We start from the raw sequence: 16,851 nt of genomic DNA, 5'->3' as shown, positions 1-16,851 counted from the left end.
AGTAGACGACTCACCTGAATCTGAACCTGCAGCTGCAGCAGGAGTGGACGAGTCACCTGAATCTGAACCCGCAGCTGCAGCAGGAGTAGACGACTCACCTGAATCTGAACCTGCAGCTGCAGCAGGAGTAGACGACTCACCTGAATCTGAACCTGCAGCTGCAGCAGGAGTGGACGAGTCACCTGAATCTGAACCCGCAGCTGCAGCAGGAGTAGACGACTCACCTGAATCTGAACCTGCAGCTGCAGCAGGAGTAGACATGTCCCCTGAATCTGAACCCGCAGCTGCAGCAGGAGTAGACGACTCACCTGAATTTGAACCTGCAGCTGCAGCAGGAGTAGACGAGTCACCTGAATCTGAACCTGCAGCAGGAGTGGACGAGTCACCTGAATCTGAAACTGCAGCAGGAGTGGACGAGTCATCTGAATCTGAACCTGCAGCTGCAGCAGGAGTAGATGACTCACCTGAATCTGTACCTGCAGCTGCAGCAGGAGTAGACGAGTCACCTGAATCGGAACCCGCAGCTGCAGCAGGAGTAGACGAGTCACCTGAATCTGAACCTGCAGCTGCAGCAGGAGTGGACGAGTCACATGAATCTGAACCTGCAGCAGGAGTAGACGAGTCACCTGAATCTGAACCTGCAGCAGGAGTGGACGAGTCATCTGAATCTGAACCTGCAGCTGCAGCAGCAGTAGACGAGTCGCCTGAATCTGAACCTGCAGCAGGAGTAGACGAGTCACCTGAATCTGAACCTGCAGCTGCAGCAGGAGTAGACGAATCACCTGAATCTGAACCTGCAGCTGCAGCAGGAGGAGACGAGTCGCCTGAATCTCAACCTGCAGCTGCAGCAGGAGTAGACGACTCACCTGAATCTGAACCTGCAGCAGGAGTAGACGAGTCACCTGAATCTGAACCTGCAGCAACAGCAGGAGTGGACAAGTCACCTGAATCTGAACCTGCAGCTGCAGCAGGAGTGGACGAGTCACCTGAATCTGAACCTGCAGCTGCAGCAGGAGTAGACGAGTCACCTGAATCTGAACCCGCAGCTGCAGCAGGAGTAGACGACTCACCTGAATCTGAACCTGCAGCTGCAGCAGGAGTAGACGACTCACCTGAATCTGAACCTGCAGCTGCAGCAGGAGTGGACGAGTCACCTGAATCTGAACCCGCAGCTGCAGCAGGAGTAGACGACTCACCTGAATCTGAACCTGCAGCTGCAGCAGGAGTAGACGAGTCACCTGAATCTGAACCTGCAGCAGGAGTGGACGAGTCACCTGAATCTGAAACTGCAGCTGCAGCAGGAGTAGATCAGTCACCTGAATCTGAACCTGCAGCTGCAGCAGGAGTAGGTGACTCACCTGAATCTGTACCTGCAGCTGCAGCAGGAGTAGACGAGTCACCTGAATCGGAACCCGCAGCTGCAGCAGGAGTAGACGAGTCCCCTGAATCTGAACCTGCAGCTGCAGCAGGAGTGGACGAGTCACATGAATCTGAACCTGCAGCAGGAGTAGATGAGTCACCTGAATCTGAACCTGCAGCAGGAGTAGACGAGTCATCTGAATCTGAACCTGCAGCTGCAGCAGCAGTAGACGAGTCACCTGAATCTGAACCTGGAGCAGGAGTAGACGACTCACCTGAATCTGAACCTGCAGCTGCAGCAGGAGTAGATGAATCACCTGAATCTGAACCTGCAGCTGCAGCAGGAGGAGATGAGTCGCCTGAATCTCAACCTGCAGCTGCAGCAGGAGTAGACGACTCACCTGAATCTGAACCTGCAGCTGCAGCAGGAGTAGACGAATCACCTGAATCTGAACCTGCAGCTGCAGCAGGAGTAGATGACTCACCTGAATCTGAACCTGCAGCTGCAGCAGGAGTAGACGAATCGCCTGAATCTGAACCTGCAGCAGGAGTGGACGAGTCACCTGAATCTGAACCTGCAGCTGCAGCAGGAGTAGATCAGTCGCCTGAATCTGAACCTGCAGCTGCAGCAGGAGTAGACGAGTCACCTGAATCTGAACCTGCAGCTGCAGCAGCAGTAGACCACTCACCTGAATCTGTACCTGCAGCTGCAGCAGGAGTAGATCAGTCACCTGAATCTGAACCTGCAGCTGGAGCAGGAATATATGAATCACCAGCACCTGAAGCAGGAATAGATGAGTCACTTGAACCTGCAGCAGATATAGGCATTGACATCTCACCTGAATCTGGAACCGTTATCAACGATCTGGACCCTTCGCCTGAAGCTCCAGCCATGGTAGAAGACCCTGACACATCTCCTGAACCTGCAGCCTTGATGGAAGGCCCGGATGCGTCACACGAACCCACAGCACGAGGAGAAGTTCACGAAGGCCTCGTCACGTCTCCTCAACCTCCTGCCGCCGTCGAGGGTCTCCACGTCTTGTCTCGACGTCCCACCGTCATCAAGGGCCTCGGCGTCTCTCCTGAACCTCCTTCTCTCGCCGCCGGTGGTGTTGGTGGTGCTGACGGTGGCGGCGGCAAACCGGACGTAGCGGCTGAAGCAGACATGGCACCTGAACTGGATGTGGCGACCGAACCGGATGTGGCACCCAAACCAAACATGGCACCTGTTTCAGACGTGGCACCTGCAGCGGACGTAGCACCTGGAGCAGACGTGGCACCCGGAGCGAACGTAGCACTTGAAGCGAACGTAGCACCCGAAGCGAACGTGTCACCTGCAGCGGACGTAGCACCAAAACCAAACATGGCACCTGATTCAGACGTAGCACCTGGAGCAGACGTAGCACCTGGAGCGGACGTAGCACCTGAAGCGAACGTGGCACCTGGAGTGGACATAGCACCTGAAGCGCACGTGTCACCTGCTGCGGACGTAGCACCACCTGAAGCGAACGTGGCACCTGATTCAGACGTGGCACCTCCAGCGGACGTGGCACCCGGAGCGGACGTAACGACCGACTCGGCGAAGGAGCCACGGGGCTCCCCGGACGCTGCGGGGGGCGACGTGTTGGTGCTATTCAGCATGCGCGTCACCAACATGCGCTTCAGCGAGGCGCTCTTCGACAGGGAGTCCGTCGAGTACAGGGACCTCGAGAAGAAGTTCCTGGACCTGGTAAGGGTTGGGGTCGAGTCCGCCGGTCGGGGTCCGTTCTGTGTCGTGGAACCGCAGGGGAGGGGGGGGGGGGCGCGAGTACTCGATGGAACTCGGGAGGGGGGGCGCAGGATGGGAGGGGGGTAGAAAGAGTCACATTTGGAGTGGAGTCACCGACCTGGGGTTTGCGTTCCACCAAAGATGAGAGAAGCCAATAGCAAAAAACCGTCCGGCTCGCATTCTACCCGCATTTACGTGATGCGATTTTTAAAGTGGGCGTACGTTTTATTAATTTACACTTATTTTTTTTTCTTTAAATCTTCTGTTTACTATCGTAAATATAATATGTTGCCGTAAGCAAGGAAATATATAGATGTAAGAGCATGCCCTCCCCTAACCCCAAACGTTTCCTTGATTTCTTATGGGGAAAAAACTTTACGTTTTAATCCATGCGATTTTGAGTTAGGCGCCGTTTTACAAGAACACAACCCCCGCGTAAAACGAGAGGTAGCCGTGATGTGGAGTGTACCTCGCGCGGCAGATGAAGAGAAAAGCAATCATTGCAAAAACCCCACCGCATCTCGAGAGACGTAGTGGGTCTTTTGTTGTTGTTGATGATGACGACGATGATTACACAAGGTCAATGGGCTTGATGATGACGATGATGACGATGATGATGCAGGGTCAGTGGGCTTGATGACGATGATGACGATGATTACACGAGGTCAGTGGGCTTGATGACGATGATGACGATGATGACGCAAGGTCAGTGGGCTTGATGACGATGATGACGACTATGATGACGATGATTACACAAGGTCAGTGGGCTTGACGATGATGACGATGATGACGCAAGGTCAGTGGGCTTGACGATGACGACGATGATGACGCAAGGTCAGTGGGCTTAACGATGACGCGCGCGTGTCTTGTTTGTGAGTGCGACGGCGCACGTCTCCTCCACCCCTCCACCGACGTTGACTCCGGCCCCTCCCCTCCCGCCCCCAGCTGGTGCCCTACATCGGCGCCAACTTGGAGGGCTTCAAGCAGCTGGAGATCGTGCGCTTCGAGCGTGGCAGCGTGGTGGTGCGCAGCCGCGTCACGCTGGCGCGGGGGGCGACCGTGCGCCTTCGCCGCCACCGCCACAGCGCCGGCGCCGGTGACGGTGACGCCGGTGACGCCGGTAACGCTGGTGACGCCGGTGCAGCCGCCACGCCGCGTGCCACCCTGCTGTGCCTGCTGCGGGAGCTGTGCAGCGCCGCGCCGGCGAGCGCCGACATCAACATCGACCGCAACTCGCTCGACGTGGGCGGCGATGACGACGGAGGAGGTGGTGGCACAACGCTAGCACCCTAGCAGCACCACTAGCACCCTAGCAGCACCACTAGCACCACTAGCAAAACTAGCAGCACCACTAGCAACACCGCTAGCAGCACCACTAGCAACCACGGCCAACATCAGCGGCCCTGCCCCTCACTACCTCGCCTGGTGTACAGGAGGTCGTGGGTTCGATCCCGACCCTGACGCCTGCTGCTGTATATTTGGAGTTTGCGTGTCTCTCTCTTTCTCTCATCATCATCACGGTGTCTAGGAGATGTTAACTACCTCGCCTGGTATACAGGAGGTCGTGGGTTCGATCCCGACCCTGACGTCTGCTGCTGTAGATTTGGAGTTTGCGTGTCTCTCTCTCCCCGTGGTCGCGTGGATATTTCTCCGGGTCCTCCGGTTTTTCCCCCTCCACATGAAGAATCGACGTCACGCGTTTAAGAGTATTTGCCTCCTGCTATACATGTCCACACGATGATGTGGAGTCCCTCAACTCCGTTGGTTTATCATTTGTGATGGCCAGGTTGCTTCTAATAAAAGAACTGCGTAGCTCCGCGGGGCATTCCACCGAGTAAAATAAAAATGCTTAGTTGAAGCGCTGAGAGGCTTCTTCTTGGTTCTTTCGGTAAAGTCACGTAGAATGGAAATAATAAAATCATATTATGCCCATGCATTATGCAGGATTATTATGCCCGTGCATTATGCTAATCCTGCATAATGCACGGGCATAATATGACTTTGAAAACCCCTGCCCACCTCCTACGCATTTCACAAGTAGTACTAATCCCATATCTGCATTTCCCATAAATATGCTAAATTCCTCTTGATATGCAAATTATTTTGTCAAGGCGCTCTTCCCCCTCCAACCTCAGCTTAAATATACGCTCCAAGCCTGGGGTGTTTCATTCAGACTCTGTCTTCCCGACAGACCTGTTCTTCACCTGAGGACGGCTGCTTGCGTTGTGGCCTAAACGTCGTGAGAATTATTTTATTATCACTATGAGATCTCTTTTACCAGTGGCAATGAGATCTCATTGTGTAAATGCTTACCCCGAGCTCTCAAGACTCTGATATTGCACTGTGTTTGAGTTGTACGCCTTCTGGTGTCATCTGGTCCAACACCAATGGGGACTAGGCTCTAAAGAAAGCCGTCTCGGGTGTGGACCAATCAACTTCAAGGACATTGCATATGATTATCATTATCAGAGTTGCTTCTTTTTGTTTGCTTTTTTGACTACTTGTGTTGTGGTTATTGCAAACATGATGCTTGAATAAAGGTGTCAGTTTTGTACCAGTTTAAATGGGTAAAAACCTACTATTATTATTTTATTATGTTTTATTTTTATTATTGTATTATTTCCCTTCTACGTGACTTTACCGAAAGAACCAAGAAGATGAATCCCTGCAGTCACGAAAGCTTTAAATCGAAATTTTATGATGTTTTATTTTTATTATTTTATTACTTCCCTTCTACGTGACTTTACCGAAAGAACCAAGAAGATGTATCCCTGCAGTCACGAAAGCTTTAAATCGAAATTTTATGATGTTTTATTTTTTATTATTTTATTACTTCCCTTCTACGTGACTTTACCGAAAGAACCAAGAAGATGAATCCCTGCAGTCACGAAAGAAGCTTTAAATCGAAGCACTGAGAGAGGCTCTCTCATCGGCTCGGTTTGCCCAGTGCCTCTCAGGCAGTGGAGTATTAATCGCCGAGTTAAATCCGCTCAACATCAATTACAGTCACGAATTAACTTCGTGCAGCATTCATGAGAAAAGCGGAAAGAAAAAAAATTCTAATGGACCCAAATGATTTCTCCACGCCGGCCATTCATCAACGGGGGGGAGTTTGCCAAGGTTTCCGCGTCGTCTGGCACACTGCACCCTGCTGCTGCTGCTGCACCCTAATGCTGCTGCTGCACCCTGCTGCTGCTGCACCCTGCTGCTGTTGCTGCACCCTGCTGCTGCTGCACCCTGCTGCTGCTGCTGCACCCTGCTGCTGCTGCACCCTGCTGCATCATGCACCCTGCTGCTGCTGCTGCACCCTGATGCATCATGCACCCTGTACACTGCTGCACGCTGCTGCACCCTGCTGCATCATGCACTCTGTACACTGCTGCACGCTGCTGCACCCTGCTGCATCATGCACCCTGTACGCTGCTGCACGCTGCTGCAAGCTGCTGCATAGTGCATCCTGCTGCACCCTGCTGCACATTGCACCATGCACGCTCTGCACTGCTGCACGATGCACGCTGCTGTACACTGCTGCGGCCCCCGCTGCAGCCTGCTGCACACTGCTGCTAGCTGCTGCATAGTGCATCCTGCTGCACGCTGCTGCACATGTAGACTGCCATCGCTGCTGCCACAGGGTGGAGACCCAGAGGTCGCCGGGTTCGACTCCATCTCCTGGCGGTCGACACGACGGAGCCAGTTTCTTTAATCCCCTCCCCGTCCCACCTCCTCCTCCTCCTCCCCACCACCACCACCACCTGCTCTGTCCACCCAGCAGCGTGAACGGGTTAACCACAGGGAGCCCACGGTCGGCACGTCACGTGGGGTGGCACCGGTGGTGGTGTGGGGAGCGGTGGGGTAGCGGTTAGGGCGCTGCGATACGTACCGACTGTGGTGGCGGTGGTGGTGGTGGTGGCGGTGGTGGTGGTGGTGGCAGAGGCGGCGATGATAGTGGTGGTGGTGGTGGTGGCAGTGTTGGAGGTGGTGGTGGCAGTGTTGGAGGTGGTGGTGCCGGCGGTGGTGGCGTCGATGGTGGAGGCGGCGGTGGTGCTGCTGGTGGTGGTGGCAGTGGCGGTGGTGGTGGTCCCGGTGGTGACGGTGGCGGTGATGCTGGTGGTGGTGGTAATGGCGATGGTGGTGGAGGCGACAGTGGTGGTGGTGGTGCTGGTGGTGGCGGTGATGGCAGTGGCGGTGTTGCTGGTGGTGGCGGTAGTGGCAGTGGCGGTAGTGGTGCAGCTGGTAGTGGCGGTGGTGGCGGTAGTGGCGGTGGTGGTGGAGGCAACGGTGGTGGTGGTGCAGCTGGTGGTGCCGGTGGTGGCAGTGGCGGTGGTGGCGGTGGTGGCGGTGGTGGCGGGAGAGAGGATTTAAGAAACCTGCTCCGTTGCGGTTCAACTGCCGTGCCGGGAGATGGAGTCTAACCGGTGACCCGTGGGGTGGCGGGTCCAGTGCGATGCCCAGTGTCGCTCCACCGCTGCGGTCAGCATCTCTGCTTTTTGGATTCGCTACAAAATCAGCCTGAGCAGAGGAACAAAATCAACCCCCCGGCTGCATTGGCCACTGCGACATTGAGGTCTAGATTTGTTGGTCAGCGGTGATCTCTCCGCTGTGGGATGAAAGTCTCCCAGGAGCTGCCGCCAACTCTCTCGAACTGCCCTCCCTCCATGCTGTCCCACTCATCTCGAGCTTTCTCCTTCACGCATCTGCACCGGTGCGATCAAGCCGAGTTTCACCGCACATCGTCACCGCACATCGTCACCGCACATCGTCACCGCACATCATCACCGCACATCGTCACCGTGCGTCTCCTCTCCCAACAGACACAGGAACAGAGCCGGAGGAGCCGGAGGAGGCGTGCCGTCTCGTGCGGTGCGACGAGACGTCGCGGTGCCGCGTGAGCGCCGACGGCCGCACCGCCCGGTGCGAGTGCCGGCCGGGCTACGTGGCGGTGCCGGCGGTGGATGTCGGCGGTGGACCTCCGTGCCAGAGGGAGTGCCCGGAGAACTCGTGCGCCGCCAGAAGCCGCTAGCCATGCCGGTGACCCCTACTGCCGCCGTGGTGGCGACGGTGGCGGCGGTGGCAGCGGCGGTGACGGTGGCGGCGGTGGCGGCGGCGCTGGCGGTGGCGGTGACAGCTGTGGTGAACGTGACGGGGGAGCCACCGAGCGTGACGATGACCACAACCGGCGCGCGACGGACCGTGACGAGACGAACTCGGGTCGCGGACCGACATTGTTCGCTACAGCCGGGAGACCACCACCAACGCGGCAAATTGGCCGTTCGTTGTGGCTATATACAAAACAAATTGAGTTCACTGATTGGCTGAGCTGAGAATACTGGGGGTCAGTGAGCGGGGAGCGGGTGGCACCCCCCCCCCCCCCACCACCAATGTTAACGACTCGGCGTGACGACCTCTCCTCTCTCACCTCTTTACTCACCTCTTTCCTAACCTCTCTCACCTCTCCTCACTCTCAAATCTCTCCTCTCTCTCCTCTCTCTCCTAACCTCTCTCTCCACTCTCACCTCTCTCACCCCTCGCTCCCCACTCTCTCTCTCCTCACTCCCCTCCACTCTCCCCCCTCTCTCCCCTCCGCTGACGCCGGGCCGAACTCCTCCGTTGCGCGTCGCCGCGAGATGAAACGAAACCCCGAATTAAGCGCGAAACGCATGAAAAATGCAACGCGGCTTCGTACCCTTTCGGGCGACAATACGAGGAGGCTGTTGAAGACGTTCAAACGCCAAATTGGACGCCGCGCAAAAAAGAATTGGTCCCCCGTAGATGTGCTCAGCCCGAGCGATTAACGCTTTCATATATAAATTCCCTTTGTGCTGCTCGCCTTGTCGGCCATTATTCTCTGACGTCGATGGTGACGCGAGGCCGTAGCTCTGCTGTGGGCCAATCGGTTTCAAAGGCAGTGCGTGACGTCATTGTCAGAGCACGTTCGTTTGCACGTTGTGGCACAAGTATGGTGTGTGTGGCTAATGCGGACTTCTTGATGATGCCGTGTAAGTGACAATAGCTGTTTGAACATCTCTCGTGTTAACTTTGTCACGTTGTGCTTAGTTTTGATTGTACTTTCCCGACACCTCCGATAAGCATGGTTGGCTACGTACGGTGCGAAAGAAGTTCAACGTATACACATAGACTCCAAGGCCGTAATTATAATAGAAATTGGGGGGGGGGACATCCCCCCCAATATTCAAATATGCTCAAAATGCCCCCCCCCCCCCAATATATTGCTATAAAAATAAAGAATTGCTATGCTGTGTAAATAAAAATAACAATTTGCTAAAACTTGGCCAAAATATCTGGACTTGTCTTCATAGAAATCAATACATAGATTTCTGTTTATAGGATTGTGGTTATAGTTATATTTTATTAATCCATAATCTCTGCCATTACATTCAATGATTGAAGAAATTTTTAAAAAGTAAAAACAGAGCAATGTAATACAATACACTATTAGACATTATTGTCAAAATAAATAAAAAGTCCATCCCATGTGTTAGTGACTTTTTAAAATATATTTTAGGCAGGAAATTAGTTGTAAAATTTCGATATTTTTCTGGGTTGGGACCCCCAGACCCCCTGGAAGATTTGGTCCCCCCCAATGTTGACTCCATGGCTACGGCCTTGATAGACTCACACAGTCACTCACCCACTCACTCACCCACTCACACAGTCACCCACCCACTCACATAGTCACTTACCCACTCACACAGTCACTCACCCACTCACACAGTCACCCACCCACTCACATAGTCACTCACCCACTCACACAGTCACTCACACAGTCACATAGTCACTCACCCACTCACACAGTCACTCACACAGTCACATAGTCACTCACCCACTCACACAGTCACCCACCCACTCACATGGTCACTCACCCACTCACACAGTCACTCACCCACTCACACAGTCACCCACCCACTGACATGGTCACTCACCCACTCACACAGTCACTCACACAGTCACATAGTCACTCATCCACTCACACAGTCACTCACCCACTTACATAGTTACTCACCCACTCACACAGTCACTCACCCACTCGCACAGTCACTCACACAGTCACTCACCCACTCACACAGGCACTCACCCACTCACACAGTCACTCACCCACACACTCACATTGTCACTAACTCACTCAGTCACTCAATCACTCACACAGTCACTCACACAGTCACATAGTCACTCACCCACTCACATAGTCACTAACCCACTCACATAGTCACTCAACACTCACACACTCACTCACCCACTCTCACAGTCACTCACCCACTCACATAGTCACTCACACACTCACATAGTCACTCACCCACTCACACAGTCACTCACCCACTCACATAGTCACTCACCCACTCACATGGTCACTCACACACTCACATAGTCACTCACCCACTCACACAGTCACCCACCCACTCACATGGTCACTCACCCACTCACACAGTCACTCACCCACTCACACAGTCACCCACCCACTCACATGGTCACTCACCCACTCACACAGTCACTCACACAGTCACATAGTCACTCATCCACTCACACAGTCACTCACCCACTTACATAGTTACTCACCCACTCACACAGTCACTCACCCACTCGCACAGTCACTCACACAGTCACTCACCCACTCACACAGGCACTCACCCACTCACACAGTCACTCACCCACACACTCACATTGTCACTAACTCACTCAGTCACTCAATCACTCACACAGTCACTCACACAGTCACATAGTCACTCACCCACTCACATAGTCACTAACCCACTCACATAGTCACTCAACACTCACACACTCACTCACCCACTCTCACAGTCACTCACCCACTCACATAGTCACTCACACACTCACATAGTCACTCACCCACTCACACAGTCACTCACCCACTCACATAGTCACTCACCCACTCACATGGTCACTCACACAAACACTCACCCATCCTCCAATTAGCATCAACACAACTCCTGTGTTATTTCCCTGAAATGGAAACGTTTATTTATTTTTCTCGTAATTCTGATACCGACATAACAAAATATGGTCCGGTTGATAGAGTCCTAAACGCGACTGCTGTGCTCACCGGAGCCACGTGGCCGGGGATCACGTGGGCGGGGATCACGTGGGCACCCACGGGGGTCACGTGGAGTCACCATGGGGGATAAAGCAAAGACAAAGATCCCCTCATAGCCTGAACAGACTGTAGGGGCAAGTGCTGCTAGCGAGCAACACCTATGTAGGCCGGCACTGTGGCACACGAAGTGGATGGGTGGCCAGCACCACGCCCGGCCGCCTTTGTCTCCCCAGTGGCGATGATTACTGCACACCGCACCAGGTACTCATTTGAGGCTGAGTCGACCTAGGGGAGGCCCGGGACCATGTTTAGACAGTCGTCACTGGTTGTTGGCTGCGAGCGGGAATCGAACTCGGGTGGCCAGGGTTCGTGGCACAGCGTGGTGCTAATCGCTGCGCCACCGCTCCGGCACGAGAGAATCCCAACACCCACAGACACACATACTCACTCCTCGATTTAAAGCTTTCGTGACTGCAGGGATTCATCTTCTTGGTTCTTTCGGTAAAGTCACGTAGAATGGATATAATAAAATAATAAAAAATAAAACATAAAATAATATCATATAATAATATCATAAAATAATATAATATAAAATATTATTTTATTATGTTTTATTTTTATTATTTTATTATATCCATTCTACGTGACTTTACCGAAAGATCCAAGAAGATACTCACTCTATGGGAACCTCATTTGCCAGTAAAAATATGATAATTGTTTTTTTACCCTTCTATCTGGCAACAAAACTGACATCTTTTAACAAGGAGTCATGTTTGCATAGACCGCAATACCTGCAGTCATAATACAAACAAAAGACATAACTCGGATAATATATGCACTGTCCTTGAAGTTGATTGGTCCACACCAGAGACAGCTTTCCTTAGAGCCTATTCTCCCCGCCCCCCATCCCCCCCGCCCCCCCCACCCCCCATTCCCCCCGCCCCCCATCCCCCCCGCCCCCCCACCCCCCATTCCCCCGCCCCCCATCCCCCCCGCCCCCCCACCCCCCATTCCCCCCGCCCCCATCCCCCCCGCCCCCCACCCCCCATTCCCCCCGCCCCCCATCCCCCCCGCCCCCCCATTCCCCCCGCCCCCCATCCCCCCCGCCCCCCCACCCCCCATTCCCCCCGCCCCCCCGCCGCTGTTGTTGTGTTGCTGTGTTGTTGTTGTGTTGTAGTTGTTGTCCTCCCGGGTGTAAGGGGATGGGGGAGTTTGCGAGGCGAGATTTACTCAGATTAGGGTGCCGTGGAGGACCCGGAGAGCCCAAGTGTTTAATGATGCTGGTGGTGGTGGTGTTGTTGTTGCTGTTGTTGTCGTAGTGACAACAACAGCAGCAACAGCGGCGGTGGTGTTTTATTTTCACGCACAGAGCACGCACACACACACAGCACGCACACAGCACACACAGCACACACACACAGCACACACACACAGCACACACACAGCACGCACACAGCACACACACAGCACACACACACACAGCACACACACACACAGCACACACAGCACACACAGCACACAGCACACACACACAGCACACACAGCACACACACAGCACACGCACACACACACAGCACACACACAGCACACAGCACACACACAGCACGCACACAGCACGCACACAGCACACACACAGCACACACACACAGCTCACACACACAGCACACACACACACAGCACACACACAGCACACAGCACACACACAGCACGCACACAGCACACACACAGCACACACACACACAGCACACACACACAGCACACACACAGCACACACACAGCACACACACATCACGCACACAGCACACACACAGCACACACACACACAGCACACACACACAGCACACACAGCACACACACACAGCACACACACACAGCACATACAGTACACACACAGCACACACAGCACACACAGCACACACACAGCACACAAACACAGCACACACAGCACACACACAGCACACAAACACAGCACACACAGCACACACACACAGCACACACAGCACACAAACACAGCTCACACACACACACAGCACACACACAGCACACACAGCACGCACACACACACAGCACACACAGCACATACAGTACACACACAGCACACACAACACACACAGCACACACACACAGCACACACACAGCACACAAACACAGCACGCACACAGCACGCACACAGCACACACACAGCACACACACACACAGCACACACAGCACGCACACACACACAGCACACACAGCACACACACAGCACACACACACAGCACACACAGCACACACACAGCACACACACAGCACACACACAGCACACAGCACACACACACACAGCACACACACACACAGCACACACAGCACGCACACACACAGCACACACAGCACACAGCACACACACACAGCACATACAGTACACACACAGCACACACACACAGCACACACACAGCACACAAACACAGCACACACAGCACACACAGCACACACACAGCACACAAACACAGCACACACAGCTAACACACAGCACACACAGCACACACAGCACACACACAGCACACAAACACAGCACACACAGCACACACACAGCACACACACAGCACACACAGCACACACACAGCACACACAGCACACACACAGCACACACACAGCACACACAGCACACACACACACCGCACGCAGCACGTACGCACTGCCAGGAAGCCGCAAACGAAGCGGGAATTGAAGGCGGCCAAGAACCGGCGTGACCAACAATCTGCCCAAGATCTGTCATCCTATATTGAGATGTATGGCCAACTCCATTCACAACGAGTGTTGTTGTTGTGTTGTTGTTGTTGTGTTGTTGTTATAACGAGCAATTGATGTGCACCAGCCAGAACCGGCGCGACCCAACACTTTGCCCAAGATCTGTGGTCTTCTATTGTTGACACATTGAGGCCAACTCCACTCCGAGTGATTATTTCAAAGTTGGGGAAAAGCGGAGTGCCCCGAGAAAGCTCACGCGTGGGGAGTGGGAGGCCAACACTGAACCCCGCGGTGGATAGATGTCGACTACCTCGCCTGGTACACAGGAGGTCGTGGGTTCGATCCCGACCCTGACGCCTGCTGCTGTGTATGTGCAGTTTGCGTGTCTCTCTCTCATCATCATCACGGTGGCTAGGAGATGTTAACTACCTCGCCTGGTACACAGGAGGTCGTGGGTTCGATCCCGACCCTGACGCCTGCTGCTGTGTATGTGGAGTTTGCGTGTCTCTCTCTCATCATCATCACGGTGGCTAGGAGATGTTAACTACCTCGCCTGGTATACAGGAGGTCGTGGGTTCGATCCCGACCCTGACGCCTGCTGCTGTGTATGTGCAGTTTGCGTGTCTCTCATCATCATCACGGTGGCTAGGAGATGTTAACTACCTCGCCTGGTATACAGGAGGTCGTGGGTTCGATCCCGACCCTGACGCCTGCTGCTGTGTATGTGGAGTTTGCGTGTCTCTCTCTCATCATCATCACGGTGGCTAGGAGATGTTAACTACCTCGCCTGGTATACGGGAGGTCGTGGGTTCGATCCCAACCCTGACGCCTGCTGCTGTATATGTGGAGTTTGCGTGTCTCTCTCTCATCATCATCATCACGGTGATGTACAGCAGCAGCATCAGCAGCAGCATCAGAAGCAGCATCAGCAGTAGCATCACGCTTACACTCACTCACTTACAAAACAAAGACCCCCCCCTCCGTACACCCTGTAACAGACTGTTGGGGCAAGCGCTGTTAGCGAGTAGCAGCACCTACGCAGGCTACCGGCACTGTAGCACACGAAAGGGTTGAGTGGCCAGCACCACGCCCGGCCGCCTTTGTCTCCGGGATTTCACTGAAGTCTCCCCCTCCTCCTCCTCTCCCTCCCTCCTCCCCTCGCATCTTACGTGCGTGGAGTGAGGGGGGAGCGGTGGCGCAGCGGTTAGCGCTGCACCGGTACCCCTCCTTCGCTTGTGGCAGTCTTGTGCCTTGGACCGGGCACTTGTTCCGTTTACAAAAATAAAATTAAAATAAAAAAACGTAAAACTTCTACTATTAGACACTCATTTGATGCTGTGAGATAGTCGTCAGCGGTGTTGGTGACCGTCAGCGGGAATCGAACTCGGAGTTGCGAGGTTCGTAGCTCAGCGTGCTACCACGCTGAGGACGCTCGCACCCACCACGCACGCGGAGCCGAGATTGCGGTTCCCCTCTCAGTTTTATTGAACTACACGCAAAACCATTTTAAAACGCACCTGCCATTGTCTCGAATCAGTTTCAAACAAAAAAAACAAGAGGGAACAGAAGAAAAATATCACGAGACTCGGAACAAACCGCTAGCCGCTTACGAGACGGCGTGACTACTACAACAATTCATGTTCTTGGTTCTTTCGGTAAAGTCACGTAGAAGGAAAATAATAAAATTATAAAAATAAAACATAATAAAATATTTTGTATTTTTATTATTTTATTATTTCCCTTCTACGTGACTTTACCGAAAGAACCAAGAAGATGAATCCCTGCAGTCACGAAAGTTTCAAATCGAAAAATACTACAACAATTCCCAACACAATCGGCACGCGTCTTGTCGTTTGTGCAGATCTCGGCCCTTAAGCACCGCCAGCCACTCCCGCCACGAGCCCCCCCCCCCCCACGAGCCCCCCCCCCCCCCCACGAGCCCCCCCCCCCCCCACGAGCCCCCCCCCCCCCCCCCCACGAGCCCCCCCCCCCACATCACGGAGTTCGTGGAGTCGGCGACGCCGTCGGACGAGGCGCAGCGAGAGGCAGGACACCAGAGGTCGCAACCGGGTACCCGACACCCGTACCCTACCCGATACCCGGCTACCCGTACCCGGCCGGGGAGACAGACGCTGTCTCCCCGACAGACCTGGTCTTCACCTTCTACGTGACTTTACCGAAAGAACCAAGAAGATGAATCGCTGCAGTCACGAAAGCTTTAAATCGAAATCTAACTTAAAAAGCATCGTGGAGGCTTGCGAGCACAGCGAAGGAGGTTGTTATCGCTCTGACCCTCGGCCCTCAAGTGAACACAAACGAAGACCCCACAACCCCCCCCCCCCCCCCCCATCCAACACAACGAACGGAGAGGACCAGGCAGGCACCACGTGTGTCCCAGCACTCCACCCCATCCCCATCATCTCTCACCATCTCACCCGCGAGCCCTGAGAACACCTGGAGACGCGGGGAAGGAAGCGAATTGCGTTCAATAACGATGACGACGACGGTAATGTACAAGCGGCCATATGCCAATCGACCGCTGGATGAAGGTCTTCAACCACGCAGTGTCAGGCACGGGAGTTGATGAGGACATATACTTTTTCGATTTAAAACTTTCGTGACTGCAGGGATTCATATTCTTGGTTCTTTCGGTGAAGTCACGTAGAAGGGAAATAATAAAGTAATAAAAATAAAACATAATAAAATAATTCTCGCGACGTTTCGGCCACAACGCAAGCAGCCGTCCTCAGGTGAAGACCAGGTCTGTCGGGGAGACAGCGTCTGAAACTTCACCTGAGGACGGCTGCTTGCGTTGTGGCCGAAACGTCGTGATAATTATTTTTTTATGTTTTATTTTTATTATTTTATTATTTCCCTTCTACGTGACTTTACCGAAAGAACCAAGAAGAGGACATATACATTCTAGATT

General features: G+C 53.8%; 1 protein-coding gene across 1 annotated transcript; it reads left to right on the top strand.

The window, feature by feature from the left end:
• The first annotated feature begins 321 nt into the window (after nucleotides 1–321).
• Nucleotides 322–9,510, top strand: LOC133356957 (mRNA decay activator protein ZFP36L3-like). Its single transcript, XM_061574680.1, has 3 exons — nucleotides 322–3,088; nucleotides 4,073–4,394; nucleotides 7,939–9,510. Exons 1-3 carry the CDS (start codon nucleotides 2,252–2,254, stop codon nucleotides 8,145–8,147), a joined length of 1,368 nt encoding a protein of 455 aa, XP_061430664.1. The 5' UTR covers nucleotides 322–2,251; the 3' UTR covers nucleotides 8,148–9,510.
• Nucleotides 9,511–16,851: the final 7,341 nt, after the last annotated feature.

The sequence above is a fragment of the Lethenteron reissneri genome, chromosome 56 (genome assembly GCF_015708825.2).
Source record: "Lethenteron reissneri isolate LAM-NWPU_2019-01 chromosome 56, ASM1570882v1, whole genome shotgun sequence".
Taxonomy (NCBI): Eukaryota; Metazoa; Chordata; class Hyperoartia; order Petromyzontiformes; family Petromyzontidae; genus Lethenteron; species Lethenteron reissneri.
The sequence above is the reverse complement of the archived record's forward strand: the minus strand, read 5'-3'. Positions and strand labels throughout refer to the sequence as shown.

Bases quoted from the DNA above. Each gene is read 5' to 3' on its own strand.
- LOC133356957 (XM_061574680.1), top strand. From the start codon at position 2,252: ATGGTAGAAGACCCTGACACATCTCCTGAACCTGCAGCCTTGATGGAA. The intron at 3,089-4,072 runs GTAAGGGTTGGG...TCCCGCCCCCAG, and splicing joins AGAAGAAGTTCCTGGACCTG to CTGGTGCCCTACATCGGCGC. The intron at 4,395-7,938 runs GTGGTGGCACAA...CTCTCCCAACAG, and splicing joins CGGCGATGACGACGGAGGAG to ACACAGGAACAGAGCCGGAG.